Source organism: Oreochromis aureus, linkage group 17, assembly GCF_013358895.1.
Source record: "Oreochromis aureus strain Israel breed Guangdong linkage group 17, ZZ_aureus, whole genome shotgun sequence".
NCBI lineage: Eukaryota > Metazoa > Chordata > Actinopteri > Cichliformes > Cichlidae > Oreochromis > Oreochromis aureus.
In genome coordinates this window covers 12380623-12401200 of record NC_052958.1, presented here as the reverse complement: position 1 = coordinate 12401200, position 20578 = coordinate 12380623, and the positions used below count along the sequence as shown (strand labels likewise).

Below are 20578 nucleotides of genomic sequence, written 5' to 3'. Positions count from 1 at the left end.
TGTCATTTTTGACTTATTTGTTTTTCAGTGCAGTCAATAAAACAAATAAATTGGGTATTAGGTAAGCTAAATAATGACGGCAATTATTATTTTTGCCATGTACACTCAAACCATCAAAGCATTATTTTTTTGGCACCTGATTGTCTCGTACGACACTACAGAACCAATTTATAATTAATACTTTTCAAACATTAGCACCGTTGTTATCATTTCGGACTGTGCTTGTTCGCTTAGCTCATGTAGCCTATTAAAACGCTGACATATTTTTTAGTGTATTACACATCAGTGTGTAGATGGCACAGATGACAAAAGAAACTGTTCATAAAAACCAGAGGAATGAATAATACATACATATATTTCGTATTTTTCTTCTACTCAAGCTGCATATTCAAAGTCCGGCATTATTAACTTTACTGTTTGACTAGCAGTTATGTACAGACGATAACACAGACAACAATGTACAACGTACAACCAGCTACTACACACATATATATGGTGGAAGAATTTGGATGTTATAAAATTAATTCCTAAAAGCTGTGTCGATGTTGATAATCATGGTACCCTAGGCAGTTTATATAGTGGGTAGCAGCATAATTAAGGCCGCTAGAAGTTAGGGTCCAAACATACATAGCTTACGCTACTATCATTATTCTACGATAATACACAATCGTGCATAATTTTATTCCATCTGACGACAATAAGTGCAATTTCTGCAATTACTTGTGCATAACATACTGCACTGAGATGGCTTTTGTGTGCATGTTGTTGAGACGTTTGAGTAAAATCCACGAGCATTTTCGTAGGGATGGCACATCCAGAGCGTGTGTGGCTACTTGTCCTTCAGGACACACCCCTCAATAGAATGAAACTTTTCTGCAAACTTCGCTCATACAGTCGAGGAATTTCACTGTGGCGCTCGCTGCAAGCTCACTGGTAAGTTGCATCAACTCAAATCTCCATGTGAAACTGGAGGAAACAATTAAATGCTATTTTTGTGCCTTTATCTCTTTAGTAAGCTTTATTAGGGCGAATGTGAGGCTCATCAGTTAACGCTCATGATCTATAATTGCATGCATGCAAGAACGAGCTGGGGGAGAATATAACAGGTATGCCATGATATTTATTTAAATGCTGTACAAAAGACAGAAAGACCATGACTGAGGAAACAACCGGGAATGTTCCTGCTGCAGACTCTGAGGCAGATAAACAGGCTCCTGAGGAAGGGGCTCTGTCGAGGGAAAAATGGGCCAACAACATGGAGTTCATACTCTCTATGGCTGGTGAAATAATTGGCCTCGGAAATGTTTGGCGGTTCCCCTACCTGTGCTTCAAGAACGGAGGAGGTGAGAGGTTGGGTTTGTGGGAGAGTTTTTCTGATGGAAACATTCAACTAATAGATAAGGATTATGAGGGCCTTCATTAAAAAACAAAAAACGAAACAAAAAACAAAAAAAGAAAAGAAACCCACTTGCTGATGAAATAGTTTGTGTCTATAATTTTAGGTGTCTTCCTCATCCCCTACTGCGTGTTCCTCTTCTTCTGTGGCATCCCCGTGTTTTTCTTGGAGACAGCGCTGGGACAGTACACCAGTGAGGGTGGGGTGACTGCCTGGAGGAAAATATGTCCCATGTTTCAGGGTAAAAATAAGGCTCACATTTAGGAACTGCATATTTCTGACAGCGCTTTCTTCGTGGAAATTGCAAAAACAATAGTGTAGCAGTTAGCAGTAAAGAAAGTCACATATACAAGGCTAAGTCTATATTTCCAAGCTTCAGATCCAGTAGCTGACTAAGGTGTTATCTAACTTAATTACATAAAACAGAGGATTTATTGACCGTGCATGGTGCTGGGAATTGCTTTTGTATAATGTTTCTGTCTTCTTGTCATAAAAGAAAAGAAGACAGCAGCCAAAAATGTCCTTTAACTGTCTGAAATGTCACTTGTCCTCTAGGGGTGGGGTTTGCGTCCCAAGTGATTGTGATCTATCTGAACATATACTACATTATTGTTTTGGCATGGGCTATCTTCTACCTAATAAACTCCTTCAAAAGTCCCCTGCCCTGGTCTACATGTGACAACTGGTGGAACTCTGGTAATAATGCTTGCTTAAACCCATCTGTATTTGATAAGCAGGGATTTCTTTTCAAGACTTAAGAGAAAACAGCTAACATTCTCACTTTTATCCCTCTTTCTTTAATCGCTGAGACTTGTGCCACAGTCGCATGAGCATCTTTGCAAACCCCCAACTGTTTCAGGCCGGGTCCAACTGGTCATTCTTACACAACGTCACCTCAATGGACTACTATGAGAATACAACTTAGTAAGTTGCAATTTGTTTTTCTGAGTTGTACAAATTAACTGTCCCCACTCTGTCTGCTCAACTGAAATTTTTTTATGTGGACTTGAAAAGAGTCTGACTATGAAAAGCTTAATAGTAATCATGGGATTAAACAGCACAATAGCATCTCTGAAACGCACCCATGCTTTACAGTAACATCTGGAAAGCATTCATGGCACTTGCTCCACGTTTTGTTATGTTACAGCCTTATTCCAAAAAGGAGTAAAGTCATGTTTTACATCAAAATGCTGCACACGACACCCCATAATAAAAAAATGAAAAAAGCTTGCTTGAAATTCTTACAAATTTATCAAAACAAGCTGCAGCCCTTTGCTGCATGACTTCCCTTCTCTCTCCCCACTGTCCTGTCTATCTTCACTGCTCCACAGTCCAAAAAAGGTAAAAATGCCTATTTTTTTTTATATGTCATGGCATTTAAAAAAAAAGTTTTTAACAAATTTGCAAGAATTACAAGCAAACTGCTTTCACTTTGCAATTATGAGGTATTGTGTTTAGCATTTTAAGGTGAAAAAAATAATTGAATTCATTTTGGAATAAGGCTGTAACATAATTAAATGAAGGACAAGCGAAGCACTGTGAATAGTTTCCAGATGTACTGTAAATGTTCTTCAGGGTAGGAAATGCTTACTTTCTCCTACCTTGGGATAATATAAGGATAACATGACGGTGAAAAGCAACCCAATAAATCTAAAGGACTTGTCAAGCTTTAGTTTAATGTCAAATGTTTGAAAGGTGCCACATTTAAGGTATATTTAATGCAATGTCTTCTCTACATTATTATAAGCACTGCTTTGGATATCCCTTTACTCCTCTTTGATTGGACATTTATGTGATATTTCTTACTAAAGTGGACCTATTTTTCCTTATTTTCTGACACATAGACCTCACTGATGCCTCATCACTTACACCTGTTTAAATGGTTATTAATGTAATTATATAACAGACCAGTCACATGACAGGAACTGTCACTGGACATGTACAGCAGTTATATGGGTGAAAATACCTTGTTGATGCTAGAGGCTATAAGAGAATGGCCAAGCTGCTTTGAGCTGACAGCAAGGCAATGGTAACACTGTTACTTGTTACATCCAAAGTGTGCAGAAGAACATCTTTGAACAGACAACACATTGAACTTAAAGCACATGTGCTACAGTTGCATAAGACCACACAGGGTGCCACTCCTGTCAGCTGAGAACAGGAAATGGAGGTTACAATTTGCACAGGCTTGCCAAATTTGGTGAGCCTGTGCAGGCTATTGTTGGTGGCATAATTTGATATTTTCTTGGCACACTTGGGAGCCCTTGGTACCATCTGAGCATCAGTTAAATGCCACAGCCTTACTGAGTATTGATTGCTGACAATGTTCATCCCTTTGTGACCATAGTGTACCCATCTTCAGATGGTCGCATCCATCAGAATAACACACCATGTCACAAAGCTCAGATTTTCCTAAACTGGGTTCTTGAAGATGCCAGTGAGTTCACTGTACTTGAATGGGCTCCACAGTCACCAGATCTCAATGCAATAGCGCACAAAAAGTCACTTCACCCTTTAAAGCCTGTTAAGATCCCAGTTACCTCTGTACAGAAGTCTGGACTGGGTCTCCATTGAAAGGGTCTGAGTGTCTGATCCTAGGGGTAGTACCACAATAGTTTAGATGATGCACCACACTACCAACCTTGAATAAGGTACAATCAGTTTTGCGAGCAAATTTGCTACAAAATTTACTTTGGTGACTTAGACAGGTGGGCCCAGGGATCTGTTAATTCTTAAAGGCTAGAATAACCTATAAGAACCTCACAAAAGTAGATGTTCAAACTCATACCCAAGTTTTACCTTTTCATTTAAAAAGAAAATCAAAAAGGGAATGTCCACATAATTAAGTTTAATTTCAGATGGGATACTTTATTAAGCAATTTAACAAGGGCAAAGCAATCAGCTCATCAATTATTAAGAATAAAATCATTTTAAATTTTAAACATTTCAAGAAAAGTAACACATTTTAAAATATAAAACAATGAAATCTAAACTGTTGCTAATAACTCATTACCAGTTTTGATGAGGCTTTAGTGGAGGACAGAGAGAACACCCTGGCTGTAGATGAATTGTTTCAGAAATTCTTTCTGAGGAGGTAGAACCCATTACAATGTTCCCAAAACTTCCTCTAAGTCCCAATCTATGGTTCCGGTAGTGAGCAGAGCAAATCTCAAAAATAGTGAATCTATAGTGGGTTGGAAAAAGAAGGATAAATCCACTGAGTTGTCTTCTAATCTGCTCACTTCAATGATGCCCAGAGGAAAAAACGCCTAATCGTTATCTGTAGAGGGTTTTTATACATCCTCTGAGACAACCAACATCCCACGTTAACAACCAACCACCTGGTGTGATGTGCAATCACCCGATTTGAGACATATCAGACAACAGACAATTATTTAGGCGGGGTCCTTGGATGCACACACAGAGGTCAAGGCCACATCTGCACAGAAAGAGTGCACACACACACAAACACACATGCAGAAACAGTGTGGGTTGAAAAGTTTAAACATTAGAATTATTACATTTTAATTATTATATTCTTATTTTTTGATTAGATTTCCGATTACAGCAAGAATAACTCAAACATTTTGTTTGTATGTTAGGATGAAGTAAAGGCCTTTAACAAGTCCCATTATGATAAATATGGATTATTTCAAACTGCGAATCATGCAAAGCTACTCTAGTAGAGTTGAACAATAAAAATCTGAAGCCAAAAATGAGTACATAAGATCCACTTAAAATTAAAAACACATTTACTATGAAAATAAACGTGTTTGTGGTCTTTATGAACTGTTAGATTGTTAAAGGACTATTTGAAATTAGTGTTTAATTTCACCCCTCCTTATACATTTGTTTTTTTTTCTTTCCAGCAATGAAACAATATTGATGAGCACGTCACCAGAAGAGGAGTTCTGGAGGTTAGAAACTCACTCATTGCTTTATTTTCCTTGAACATTAGAAGAGCTGGACAGTCACCCTCCCTATTTAGCTTGTCTTTGGGTGGAAAATTCCTCAGCAATAGCTTTCAATGCTTCCCAGATATCAAAAGATAATTGTAAGTTAGAAAACATGGTGTGAATAGTGAGCCAACAGAAGGTGAACCGAGGCCACCCAAATAAAGCAAGCAGCCAGTTACATTCCTAAAAAGACATAATAGCACTGAATAATAGCATTTTTATTGAACTTCCAACTCTCATTCAAAGTTGTTTGCTCCTCTCTCTTTTAGACATGTTGAAACATGGCTGTCTCTTTTCACATGATAACCTCCTGATTTTGTGTGAGAACAAATATTGGGAAATCGCTCAGCACTACAACTGCGCTCCATAATGAAAACAATATGTGCTCTTTGCTGTGCCCATTTATAATGTAAACCGTATCCATCCAAAATAAACAGGGAGCAGTTTCAACATCTGTATTCATGTTGAGATGCTTAGTGCTGTTCTTTTGACGTATATATGAGGATCTGTTTATTTGCAGTGGGAGAAGATTTTAAGAATGGGGGTTTTAGGGAGCATTCATCAGCATTTGGAGAGCATGCATGTGTTCATGTGTTCTTACATGTCTCTTTTTTTCATAGTAACCGTGTGTTAAGAATATCAGAAAACATGTCTTTGGGTAAGATACATTGGGATCTGGCTCTGTGTCTTATGTTTGCCTGGATCATATGTTACTTCTGCATCTGGAAGGGAATCAAAACAACTGGAAAGGTAAGCATTTCCTTAACATGGAGGATATCAGCTGTTAAAGCTGTCCCTGTTAAAGCTTTATAATGGTGTGCAAAGCGATGTGTTACATTTTTCTCGTTTGGTCGGTGGGTAAGAAGGGATTCTCAGTCTGCAAAAACATGTAGCTTATAAACCCTTCCCTATTAAAAAGGCGGCACAAGCTGTCAGTCAGCACTTTTAGCTTGCTTGTGTGATATCTGAGTATTTGTGACTGTTATGTTAATATTAACCAGGAAATATGTATTTGATGTGCTGTAGAGACAGATATTACCCCCACTCTTCTAACAGCATTTTACTCTATGTTTCAGCTCTGTTGTTTTTACAGACCCCAACTCTGCTTCTTCTGGCTCAGGCCTACTGTTCTCATTAACCCCACTTCTAGCCGCAGACTTTTATCCCTTTCTATTACATGAAGACAAAACAGCAATAAAAACCAAGTTAATGACTACACGGTATAAACAGTGGAACACATAGCAGTGTACGAGAAGTGTTTTTCCTGCAGGAGGTGGTGGTGGCAAAAATGCAGTTACAAAAGCAACTGCCAGACAGTTGCAGCTTATAGCTGCGTTTATTCTAAAACTAATCATGTGCAACTTTAAACCAACGAATGAGTGTATGAGAAGTATGCAAAACTACAACCTGCGTTTATATGTTTGTAGGTGGTGTACTTCACTGCTACATTTCCCTACTTGATGCTCTTTGTGCTCTTCATCCGTGGAGTGACGCTCCCAGGAGCTGGAGAGGGCCTGAAATACTACCTCAAGCCCGACTTCACCAGACTTAGTGATCCAGATGTAAGAGCTCACTCTGATTATCAAATGTTTATGTTGAAGTGTTTGGTTGTGGAATGCAAAAATCACAAACACGGCACACATTACGACCACTTTACCATCATCTGAAAGCCACAGTGTGAAGGATGGAGTGAGAACGAGTTCTCCATCTGCACTGAAAGTCACCAACAACCAGAACATCATCTGTCTATCTTCATTTCTCAACACAACACTGTCTGTTGGATTTCTCTCCGCTCTAACAGGATGAATACAGGGTCCTGTTATCCTCAGTTATGCACCCCTCCCCCTCCATTTTCTTTGCTCTGACTTCTATTTCCGGTCTCAAGACATAGCCTTAACAAGAAAAGCAACCCAAAGATGATCTTCAGTATGACATATACATCTTCCTCACAAAGGAGAGTAAATAAGGGCCTGAAGTAACCTGTTTAAATACTATTTTTACCTTACAAAAAAGTATTTTTTGTAAGCTGAGTCAGTGAATCTAATTTATATTTGCGTTTAAACAGCACACTTAATGTTCATTCTGTATTTTTTAGGATGTTCTGTCACTACGACACTTGGTTGTTCGGGTCCTGCAGGTCTTCAGCCCTTTCCACCGTAGTCTGAGTTGGAGCCCTTTGGTGTTTGCTTTTATCGGTTGTTTTCACAGCTCTCTCCTGTCCAGTCTTTGTCTGTTTGGCTCAGTTGCTGTGTTACTATCTCATAAAGAAGAATTGTGTAAATCAGGGGAACGATCTGGTCATGTCACATGTGAGTTAGAAGACAAAGTATTGCTACCCTTGTAGGAACCCAATAGCCCCAATGCAGTGTGGGAAAACGTGTGAAAATAATGTTTTGGAGAGGTGCAGGTGAAAGCACTTATAGTTACAGGGCAGATTTATGCAGTGCCAGATGGCCTTAGAAGCAGATCTAGTTGTTCTAGTTTCTAGACTTACTTTAGCGTGCGATTGTCTGTTTTCACGTGCACTGCAGAGGAGTGGTTCAGTTCTGGCCCACATCTGCGGTCTGTTTATTGTGTGAATGTGTCTCCTTTTGTCTCCGTGTCAGTGTGCGTGTTTGAATATGTACGCGGAGAAACTCAGAGGACTTCAAAATATCATTAATTCTAGGGACATAACAGTTTCCTCTTTGTCCAGAATAAGATGTAAAGATCATTTGCCACAGTCTCAGACTTCCATTTCTGACCCGAGGCAGGGAATAAACCAAGCCCACCACTGGGTCAGAGTAGAGGCCTGTATATTGCTTTGGAGCCTTGCCAGGTCTATCATGAGCAAGCCAGAGCTGTGGCGTCTTTAATGTTATCCAGATGCTGTCACGACTGTAGCCTGCAGATAGACAATAGTGAAAACAAGCCTGCCCACACCCACAAGCCTCGACGTGCAGGCTCTGTCATGTAATTTATGACAGGGTAACAACAAAGCAGGAATATGCAAATGCTGTATACCTGGGTAATTTATATATAAAACACAAAAAACAGCTCTTAATCTACTGGATCAGAAATGCCTCCAGTTATTTTAACAATTTCAGCTTCAAAACATGTCAGAAATCTTGTCCCTCTCCAGGTGTGGCGTGATGCAGGGACTCAGGTGTTCTTCTCCTATGCTGTTTGTCAGGGAGTGCTGACGGCTCTGGGGAGCTACAACAAATACAACAACAACTGCTACAGGTCAGCCTCGTCAAAGGCAGACATCATCACATTTATTGTTTGCGGGGTTTTTTTTATTAACATTTTGATAGTTTTGGGTTGTCTCTTTATCCTGTTCCAGGGATTGCTTGGCCCTGTGCTGTCTGAACAGTGCCACCAGTATCTTTGCAGGCTTTGCTGTATTCTCAGTGCTGGGATTCATGGCTCAGGACCTTAACATTTCACTGGAAGAAATTTCAGCTGGTGGTAAGATAATTGCATACTTGAAGGGATTAAAATAGAGTTTCCTAAATAATTACCTGATATATTATTCCTGTAAACATGCTGTGTTTAGTTTTTGTGTGTTAAAGTTTAAATTCATCCAATGCCCACAAGATGTCACTTTCTGTTCAGATAGAGTCAGAGGGTTGTGATGCTGTTTTTTTTCTTTTTTTTGTCTTTGGTAATGAAGTGCCTCAAAAGATGAGCAGATACAGTTTTTCCCACAAAATGACCACTAACTTATTTGTGTCTGTCTATAATTTGTTTAATTTTTTTGCATTAAATCCGGGATTATTTCATCTCTATGAGTCCAAACTCATGTACAGCTTAAAGCTATGACCTTAACAACGCCTTAGAATGTGTATGGCATGTTTTAATAGATGCATTCACGTTCTTCTTACAGGTCCTGGTTTAGCCTTCATTGCCTATCCTACAGCTCTGTCGTTGCTTCCTGGTTCGTCCTTTTGGGCTGTGCTCTTCTTCTTCATGCTCCTTTTGCTCGGCCTAGATAGTCAGGTATTGTATGCAATGCACAATACCCAGGATCAGATCAAAAAATCAAAATAAGCTAATCTTCAGTTCTGTGTTCACAGTTTGTGTGTGTGGAAAGCCTGGCCACAGCCCTCACAGACCTGTTTCCACGTTATCTGAGGAGGCCGCGTGCCAGAGAGATATTGGTTCTGGTCATCGCTATTGTTTGCTTCTGTTTGGGGCTGCCCTTCATTACTGAAGTAAGCTGGATGTGCACTATCAGCACTTGTTCAAATAAAGTAGGGAAGTGAACTATTCTGTTAAGGTGGCGTATTCTCTAGTAGTTAAAGCTTTTTCCATTTCATGATGCATGTATAGGTTTCTGATAATGGTGACATTAAAAACAGCACAGGAGAAAACAGCCCTTCTGACAGTTTTATCAGAAGGGTTTTTTCAATTTTTCTCTACTTGCTTCAGGGTGGGATCGTCCTCTTCCAGCTGGTTGACACATATGGTCCAAGTGGAACCAGCCTCCTCTTTATTGCTTGCGCAGAGACCATTGTTATTGGCTGGGTATATGGTAAGTTATTGGCTCTAAACTAGTGCTGCAGAATTTATCCATGCAGAAGTAATCATCTTCCTGTAAGTTCTTTGAATCGTTTCTGAAAGTATTTTCCTCTAAATGTAAAACTGTTTTTGCTTTAAAGCGTCCTAATTTAGCTCTTTATTAGTAAGATGACAGTCTTCTATAATAACCTAAATAATGGGAATATGTGATTTATCGATTTATCTTCAGAATATCAACATCATCAGTACTGCAGTACATCCACAGTAGCTAGAGAAAGGAACTTTATTATAACCAGTTAGCTTATGCAATTCATACAGAAGCCTTTGTTTTATCAGATCAGCATAATCGTTTTATCTCTATCTTTATAAGCATATCTTTTAGGGACCAACTTTGAAACAGTTGTTGGGGTCTGTCCAAAGTAAAATTAAAACAGCTATAGGACCAGCATTAAAAGTGACATTTTAATGATGATGCAGGGATAAGAGTATTGTGCGTTTATTTATGTTTAATATGATTTAATTTTACTTCTGCTACCGCACACGGTAAAAGCTAGATAACTTTTACCATGAATGAGGAATGGGGAATGGAGTATATATAACAATGTTCACTGACAGTGAGGCTCACTGACTACCATTATTCACTTTAAACACAAGTACTGTGTAAAAGTCTTGGGCCACTCCTCATCAATTTATGTTTTGCTTCCAAGATGCCAGACGTTCTTGTAATTTTGTAAAGTGGTTCCTGAGCGATAGTTCTCCAGGCTTTCTTTGGACACAAGCTCATTTTCACTCAGTTTTTATACCTGACCATTTTCAGAGGTATATTTTTTTTGTTTGTTAAGGCACTTAACACTGACCTATAAATCATTCTAGCCAAAAACAAAAACCAAAACGCATTTTACTCAAGGGATGAACATGTGTTATGTCTACACATAACAGACAACTTAACAAAGAACCAGTTTTAACAGGCTAGAGGCTTTTTTGTGGTTTGGGTGCATTTTAGCCAGTGGTGTTGAAGATTTTGTCAAAATTGAAAACAGATTTTGCAGAAGAAACACACAATGGAACACTACGTATCAGTCAAGATTGGTCCCCAGAGCTTGGATCTCAGCATTACAGTGCGGGATTGTTGTGAAAGAGATCATCCAACACGCAAAGAAAAATTTTGAATATCCTTCAAGAAGCCTGGAGAACTATTCCTAAAGACTACTTGAAGACATGATAAGAAAGCTTACCACAGTGCCACCAGCATCTTTGCCAGGTTCCTGACAAAATATAAAGAAATAAAGGTTGGCTCAAGTCTTTTGCACAGTTCTGTACACACTCACTTACGGCTTTATTCAGGCACGCCTTTGGGGCCCATCCCTGATTGGGCCCCAAAGGTCACAAAAAGTATAAAAGCCAGACTTACACTCTCTTTGTGATTTCATCTTTCTTGTTTGTGCTTCTTTCACTCTGGTGATAGATAATGCTCCCAGCACTGCTCTGATATGTCACCACATTTGTTTTTTGATAAAATGTCTTCTCTGTTGGAGTCTATCACTTTGAATCTTACCTTTTGCCAATGCTGTATTTTCTAGTATTTTTAAAAGACACATTTGACAAATGTTGTCGTTAACTGGTGCAAGCAGATCAGTAAATGTTACTGCATGCACTTTTGATTAATGTTGAAAGTCATATACAAAAGTGTCATGACATGATTGTATAGCTAGTTATTAAGAATTATCACAAAGTCATTAGTATACAATAGATCATATCTTTTGTCTTTTTTCTGGTTGATTCTCAATTCTCAGAGCCTCTGTATTATATGGATCCAGGCAGTTTTCTTTCATGCGACTGAAACTAATTATTACTGAAAAGAGTTTTTCAATTTCCTGAACTGCTTGTTCTTTGGTATTCTTATACTGTGCTGAAGCACATGGAGATATGGATGAGTTTCTTCCTCTTCCCCCTTTTTTGTTAGCTGTTTATCCATTCAGTTGGCCTCCCTTATTCTTCAAAGTGAGTTTACACAGTGTTGAGATACTCAACACAGCATAGTGCGAGGACACTCTCTTTCTGCCTCCGTAAAGCTGTTGTTAGTTTCAAGGTTGATTACTGTATCATTCATGGAGCTGTGTCTGCCTTCCTAAGTAGGTTTGGCAAATTCTTCAGCTATTATGCATTTGCAAAGAAAATCAATATGTGGATGTCTTTCCATTCTGCAGATTGTCTACTTTCCAATCTCATAGAACTTTCCTCCTGTTTTTAAATGTCTCTCCCTCTTTCGGTAGCAAATGAAGGTGAGCTGCTATCTAATCTTCATCTCCAATTGAACTCCTCCTCCTCAGCTCCTCATTAACCTATACACTGCTGTCCCATGCGTTGTCATTTTCTTCTCATTTGGAAAACTTCTTTTTTTAATACAGTTGTTTTGAGTTTTATTTCATGATGTTTGTTGATTTGTTTGTTTTTCTTTCCCCTGCCTTCCTCATGTACTGAATCATCATAGATAAGCATTTGTGTTAGTGACGTTGTATTGCAAAATCCAATGTGACTGGATTTTTTATAGTCTACTTTTATAAACTGTAGTAATTAGCATATCAAGATGTATTGATACTACTAAGGAATATTTATAGTAATGTGAAAAAGAAAGTTTCCATAAGTAAGTAAGTAGAGTCAGATGCTGCTAATCAAATGTCAGTTATTAATTGGAACAATGTCCTTTGACAGATAAGACCAAAGTGGAGACGTTTGTTCATAATGCACTGTGCCAATCTTGTGGGCGATCGTGGCTCAAGAGTTGGCAGTTCGTCTTGTAATGGGAAGGTTGCCGGTTCGAACCCCGGCTCCGACAGTCTCGGTCGTTGTGTCCTTGGGCAAGACACTTCATCTGTTGCCTACTGGTGGTGGTCAGAGGGCCCGGTGGCGCCAGTGTCCGGCAGCCTCGCCTCTGTCAGTGCGCCCCAGGGCAGCTGTGGCTACAATGTAGCTTGCCATCACCACTGTGTGAATGGATGGATGACTGAATGTAGTGTAAAGTGCTTTGGGGTCCATAGAGACTAAGTAAAAGTGCTATACAAACACAGGCCATTTACCAATCTTAGTGAAAACCAAACATAGCATATCATCACAAACATGTTATATCAACTGTCAGCACGGTGGTGGTGGTGTGGTGTGTTGAGCTTGTTTTTGTGGCCATAACATCTGGGCATGGCACATTAATTCCTTCCACTATGAACTCCTCTTTATCAAGTACTCCACAGTCAACGGTGAGTCCATCAGTTTGCCAAAATTAGGTCATGCAACAGGACAATGACCCCAAGCACAGAAGCAAATCTACAAAATGGTTCAAATAGAAAGGGAACAGTGTTTTGGAATGACCGTTTCAAAGTCCAGGCAAATGCTGTGGCGGTACCTTAAGAGACCTGTGCATAAATGACTGAAGTGAAACAATGTTGTAAAGAAGAGTGGACCTAAATTCTTGTGTGAGACTTAATGAATTCCTTTAATACCGTATAAACGACCCTGCTTACATCAAAGTAATGTGACAAGATTGATTTCCAAACTAACAATTTAAGTAACTATTACAGCTACAGTCATGTAGGTAGAAAAAAAGACATAAATTTAGTCCCGTGAAAATGGAAGTACATGATATTATTCATTAGCTTGTAGAACCACTTTTAGCAGTGATAACTAGAAGTAACTGTTCTGTATGACTTTAATAAACAGTGTGAGTAGGGTGTACCATATGTATGCATATGGTATATCCAGGACAGAACTAATTTGTGATCATACGTTGTGTTTTAAAGCTGAAACAAAAAAGTAACTAGTAACTATGGCTAAATGTTGAAGTGAAAGTAAGTTATTAAGATGAGGCTTCAACTTCTCATTGTATTCATGAAGTGCCCTATGTGTTAGAGCAGTTCCTGTAAAACTGAAACAGTTCTGTTTCCCTTGCATTGCTGTGCATGTTACAGGTGCAGACCGTTTCTATGACAACATTGAAGACATGATTGGGTATCCTCCGTTCCCTGTGCTGAAGTACTGCTGGCTGTTCATCACGCCGCTCATTTGCGTGGTGAGTCTTCACTCCTGTATCATATCTCTTTAATCTGATTCATTTGCTTTGTGCCTTTGTTCTGTCTTTCACACTGGATCTCTGCTTTAATGCCAATTTCCTCTCATCTTTTTATTCATATTCATTGTTTTATACCTGTTACTAATTCTGACAACCAGTTTTAGGTCGCTTTACTGCACTTAGATTACATTTGTCAGGTACAGATACAGTTGTTGGGGCAGTGAACTAACTGCCAGTGAACTCATGGACTATGTATAAGAGATGGACATATCCTTTATGACATCATCCATTGGTTTTTGAAGTCCCAAGGTTAACGCTTTCGCATCAGAAATTAACCTAACACTTCAGTCTTTATCAAGATAGTATAGGGTAAGGCTGGCTAGCTTGGTTAGAGAAATTCATACTCTTTCAACTGTGAAATACACAGACTAATAAAACACTAGTTTTTAATTTTACGCACCAAAAGCTGGAGTATAAAGTTCTTGAAAATTCTGTAATACACAGGAAGTCATATTATTTATTGTATTCTTCCACAAAAAAAAAATAATCCAGAAGGCATCACCTGCACAAACATGAGCAAGAGATCCAATTTAATCTTCCCATACTATCCCGCATAAATACACATGCGGGAAGGAGAAAGTGAGGCTCATGCTTTTACGTGAACATCATGTCATTGCAGGCATGTTCAGCACAATGTAATTTCAGAGCTGGAGTCAGTGATTTTATAATCACAAAGCATCAAATGAATCTTAGAAGACAATGAGACTGTGTGAAATCTCCAGAGAATTATATTTCAAGTCTGGACCTCCCTTCTTCATGGAGCTGCAGACCGATTTTCAGCTCACGCTATGGTTGGCCTGTGTTTTGATTCTCTGTCACAGCTTTCAAAGTGTTGATATCTGCTGCACCAGACAACTGTTTTCAGCTCATTGAGCAGTCACATGTAGTCACACATTTGGTGATGTGTGCTGCGCCTGAGCATGTTTAATCCTCAGTGCAGTCCTTTGCATTATTGGGATGGATGTGTTCTATGCCTTGACCTGCTTAAGGAGGTGTGTCCAGTCACTGTTGTAGTGGGATTGCTAACATAATGCTATACTGCAGATAAGATTACATTCATTATTTAATCAGCTACCACCACAGTGTATTTGCTGGCAGCTTGTAAGGTCCAACTAACAAAGGAGTCAGTAACTTTCTTGTGACACAAAGTGGGCAGATTAAGGCAGATTAAATGGAAATATCAAAGTGTTTATTTGATTTTTTCATTATCTTTTTTTTATTTTTACTTGAGAATAAAATTACACTTTCAAAAAAGCAGTTAGCTGGTTTTACTTGTGCGCATTTGGTTCATACAGTTAGGTCTATAATTTGTTGAACAAGGACAGTTTTTGTAGCTTTTGCTCTCTCGCCCACCACAGTGGATTTGAAATCAAACAATCAAGATGTGATTGAAGTGCAGACTTTCAGCTTCATTTCAAGGGATTTTCCAAAACTACTGTATGAACCGGTCATACAATATTTTCAGCAGCTAAAGGAAATTGGATAAACTAACATAATTGCAAATATAGGGATTATTTTTAATACTTGGATAAAAAATCCTTTGCAGTGAATAACTGTATGAAGTCTAGAAGATATGGGCATCAGCAAGTGCTGTTTCCTCCCTTGAGGTGAAGCCACTTTCAGTTGCTTTTAGTTTGGGGGTCTGTCCGGCTTCAGTTTTGACTTTAGTAAATGAAAAGCATGCTCTTTTTTTGGGCTGAGATCATGTGACTGACTTTGTCAGTGAAGAATAAATTCTTTGCCTTGAGAAACTCTTGGGTTGCTTTTGCAATATGGTCATTTGGGCACTGGGAGGTTTGCAGCATTTGGCTGAATCTGAGTCCTATAGACTTCAGAATTCTTCCTGCTACTTCTATCTTCACCTAACACTTGGTTATTCAGTTCCTCTGGCTGCCATACATATCCATGCCAAAACATTAACTCAATTGGTATGGTATATATGGTATATATGATATGGTATGCTTCAGATAATGTTTGTTCCATTTTCTGTATTTTTACCTTTCTGATACAAGCGCATTTCTTCTTTTTAACCTTGTAATGGCAAGTGTAATATAAATATTTGATATTTAGTTTTTTACAGCTCTACATCATTAACGGTATCCCCCCCAAAAAGAAAGCACATTTTTTAAAAACAATAAATAAGATTAAAAGGCCTGATGTAGCAAATATGATACAAATTAAAACTCACATATGCAAATTGATATTTTATTTTAGTTTTTTAATTCACAAAAAAGCTTGTCATTGTCACCCAAGTAATGTAAGCATCTATAAATGGGGAACTATGTATAAAAATGGCTTTATTTCCCGACCAGATAACAAATCCCCTTGAATTAAAGCACAAAGTCTGTACTTTGATTTCAAATCTACTATGGTGGTATACAGTGGCAAAACAACAAAAAAGGTGTTTTAATCCAACAAATAATGGACCTAACTGTAAATTAAAAAACTAATTCTTCCACTGACAGCCATGTACTCATATAGATGGATAGGCCAGTAGGATGTTAGGACCAAAAACAGAGCTAAAAGTGAGTGAAAAATTGACTTACATTTGTAGAATCACCTGAAACATGATTCCAAATGAATTTTAATCTTGTTTCATCTATGCTGCAGCGGTACCACATTTGTTCTGATGTCTGTCCTTCTAACTTGACTCTTTCCTATCCCCTAGCTTACATTGCTGTATAACCTGGTACAAAGTCAGCCTCTTGTTGTATATGGTTTTGAGCCTGGCACCTGGGGAGTCACACTGGGCTCTGTGCTTGTTCTTACACCCCTGATATGCATCCCAGTATTCATTCTGGTCTCACTATATAGGGTGAGTGAAATCAAATCTTCTTGTATTTATTTTTTCAACTCTTCTGTATAAGGTGACCTTGAATGTTTCAAAAGGCATCTAAAATGAGATGTGTTATCACTATAATTAATTTTTTTTTAAACAAATTATTAAATAGGATAAAGCTAAAGCATTATTTTTCAGCACTTGTAAGATTCTTCTCTGGTGTGACTATCTCATTACATTAATTGCATTTCTCTAATAACAATCAGGATCCCGAAAACATGAGTACACCATCCAGTGACCTGCGCCAGAGTCGGCCACACAACCCAGCGCTTACATTGTTTAATTATGTCATAGTCAAGGCACAGGGGCAGCCAGACATCAGGGTGGACTATAGAGAAGACAAGCTGGTAATGGAAGAACCTGGTAGTGCTTGATGTTTGCTGATGAAACTTTATATTTTCACCTGTTGAGAAAAAAAAAATATTCCTTTTATATAAATGATTATATCTTAAGGGTCTTCAGGGGTATTTGTTTGTTCTTTTGCTAACATGAGTTTTTACCTTACTACTCTTTTGCTTATGAATAATAAAAGTCCTGTGTATTGTACATGTACCTGTATACCTCTAATCCTGCATACTGTAACTGGATTAAAAGAGCACTCTGCTCATTTAACATTGTGCTTTTTGTAACACTCGTGGAGTCATGAGGAATAATAGTTTAGCTTATGTATAAATTATCCCCAGTGACCTGCACCTCTCAAACACCAGCACCTCAACTTTGACATGCAAAATCTGTGCCTTGTCACATTAAAATATAATGCATTAAAACACTCTTAATTTGAGTTCTGGTCAATTTTTACCAAAAAAATGCAAATTTCTTGTCTTCATTAAATGCAATATACACACAGAACTGTCACATCCAGTGAAATTAAGGCCAATTGCATTGAATATGAATTGTTTGATTATTTTACTGTACAAGTTTTTTCATGAATTTAAAGGTTGCTATTTTGTAAAACATTTTTTTAATTTTTGAAAACATTGTAATCTGTCAAATCAATCAATAAAAGTGGACAGATTTGGATGATTTTGTGTTTTACGTGATTGTAGCTTGTGCAAGCAATGACAATATAACATATCAACGCGCTAAATATCCCAGTCTATTCTATGCAAGTCAGTTTAATCAATTAAACTCATGTTTCCTGTTTTGTATCAAGAAAAAAAAAGCATTACATTTATCTTCCTACCGTGTTTTTTGTCACGCATGTCTGTGGTTACAAGAAGGCAATAATGCAGCGTTGATATGTGATGGCACTGGATGTGTGTGACTAGCGAATGTGCTAATGCTTTGTCATTATGCCATGCTCATTCATCTGTGTGATCCAAACTGGCATTCAATTAACTGACAATTCCGCCCAGTTGTCTTCCACCTCTCGTCACCCTCAGTCCCCCCCGCTCGGCCTACACTGACATAAAATGACCCTCACTCCTGAGTGTCACTCAGCACCAGATCCCCGCAGGTCTGCACTCTTAGCCACCCCACTGTACACCTTGTACACCTATGACTACACAAAACCCACCTAATCAACGTCATCATCAGGTAAGCCTATGACACCTCTGTGTTTGGGCTCATCATTGATGGAGATGAGACTGCGTAGAGAACTTGTCCCACTGGTGCTCAGAAATTAAACCGAAGCTGAATGTCTTTAAAACGTCTTTAAAACAAAAGAACCACTCCCCTCCCAATATGAATGGAGAATCTGTCTCCACCTTCAGGTTTCTGGGCACCCACATCTCCATCAATCTCATCTGGACCCACAACACCAACGCCCTTGTAAAGAAGACCCAGCAGCGGCTGCACTTCTTCCATCTGCTGAAGAAGAATAACCTGGACCAGAAGATGCTGCTGGGCCTCTACGGCTCCTCAGTGGAGAGCGTGCTCTCCTACTGCCTGGATGTGTGGTTTGAAGCGGCCACAACTGAGAACAGGAAGCACAGGGTAATTAACACTGCCCAAAAATTAATTGGCTGCCCTCTGCCATCCCTTGAGGCCATCGCCAGATCCTCCTGTCTCAGGAAAACCAGGACCATTATAGGTGACCCTCGCACCCCGCCCACCACCTGATTATTCCGCTCCCCTCTGGTCGGCGCCTCAGGTCAATCAGGTCTCACATCTCCAGACTCACAAACAGCTTCTTTCCCTGGGCCATTCAGACTGTCAATAAATACTATCCCCTCACACCCCACCCCTACCCACTCACCTCAGCAATTTCAGCCATGGTCTGAGTAACCCTCATCACCCAGACCACTCACACATGGACTCTATTCAGACCAAGGCTTTTCCTTGCATTACTTCCACGAACATTGCAACTTGTTCTCTAATATGTGCCTTGCTCTTATTTTTGCCTCTCAGTGGTTCTAATCTTGTAGATGATTGTTGCATATTTTTATCAATGCATTATTGATAGATCTGTGCTTGTTTTAGAAGCAGAGAATCCCTGAGGCTGAATATAGAACTATAGGTTTGCAAGTGGTGCAGGACTTCCTGTATTTATAATTAGATCGTCAACCCACAGGGCTTTACATAATAAGCCACTACCCCACTGTGACACTGAGCCAGAGCCACTGTAATGGAAAACCTAAACCCCATGCCATGGATGCCAAGAAATGACTAGATCATACCCCCTACACCCCACCCCTCGCCCCTCAAACACACACACACACACACACACACACACACACACACACACACACACACACACACACACACACACACACACACACACACACACACGCTCGCTCGCACACACATGTCAAAACAAATACAAACACATCAAGGTAAAAGGCTGGGAGGTCTTTAACAGATGACATGGAAACATGTCACACTTTAAAACAACCTTTAACCGAAGCGAATGTCTGCCTCATCAACATAGTTTTCTATTTTCATAACATTTGGAGACTGATGAGAAACAGATTTAACAATGGATTGCTAAAATCATAAACAGGACAGAACTAGAGGGCCTTTAATTCAGTGTATGAACATTTCCCATTTGACCTTTTTTTTCTTGCTGATTGATAAATGCTGACAACTTAAACTCCATGTTTCCAAATTTCATAAAATTTAGGGGAACCAAGTTTAAAAACAGGGTTTTCAAGTGGAATGCACCTGTAAGATTTCCTGAGAAAATTCCTGCACCTATTTCCCATTTTCCTAGCAAAATCTAAAGAAATAAAGGATGGCTTAAGACTTTGGCACAACACTATGTATAGGATTTTAAAAGCAGCTCTGTCTTGAGTGGTTCATCCTGTCAAGATAGCCTCCATGTAACTGTTAGTTTCAGACCCCTTTAAAAGAACCATTGGCCTCTGTCCGGTCCTGGGCCCCTTTCCAAAAAGCATCTTAAGACAGAGATTGTAAATCCATTTTATGAAATAATCACAGATTAACGAGTAGTTCGTGTCATATATGGCTAAGAGCATCTCCAAAAGGTCAATAACCCTCAGGATTCACTGTGAACTACAGAATTCATTTTGGGTTTTTATCTCTTTATAGCCAAGGAAAGTACTTCGGCAAGGAGACATCACTTGAAAGCAGAGTTCGAGTAATAAAAGTATTTTGGCCATCAGACTGCTACATAGCTGAAGAAAGGAAATAGGACAGGACCCTGGAGTATCTACACTCCAAGCTGACTGCTGATGGAGACTTTGGACGAGACTCTCTGAACATCCAGGATAAGGTGAAGATGGAAAGGAGGAGAAAGGTTTCACGAATGATGGTCTGAAAGTAAGAATGACTGAATAGTAATGAGTTTTAAAGAACAGGGATCA

The 20578-nt window shown here is 39.0% G+C and overlaps 1 protein-coding gene across 4 annotated transcripts; it reads left to right on the top strand.

The window, feature by feature from the left end:
- The first annotated feature begins 828 nt into the window (after positions 1-828).
- LOC116309859 (sodium- and chloride-dependent GABA transporter 2-like) lies at positions 829-17834 on the top strand. Of its 4 annotated transcripts, XM_039601040.1 has the most exons (17): positions 884-933; positions 1013-1106; positions 1191-1343; positions 1503-1637; positions 1952-2092; positions 2206-2320; positions 5266-5313; positions 5973-6102; positions 6780-6914; positions 8474-8577; positions 8678-8802; positions 9221-9333; positions 9411-9548; positions 9766-9868; positions 13815-13915; positions 16644-16790; positions 17021-17834. In XM_039601040.1, exons 3-17 carry the CDS (start codon positions 1256-1258, stop codon positions 17186-17188), a joined length of 1791 nt encoding a protein of 596 aa, XP_039456974.1. In that variant the 5' UTR covers positions 884-933; positions 1013-1106; positions 1191-1255; the 3' UTR covers positions 17189-17834. The 4 variants fall into 4 exon arrangements, with proteins under 4 accessions (XP_039456972.1, XP_039456974.1, XP_039456975.1 ...); XM_039601038.1 differs by lacking the exon at positions 1013-1106 and having other exon boundaries at positions 829-933; positions 1143-1343; XM_039601041.1 differs by lacking the exon at positions 1013-1106 and having other exon boundaries at positions 903-933.
- Positions 17835-20578: the final 2744 nt, after the last annotated feature.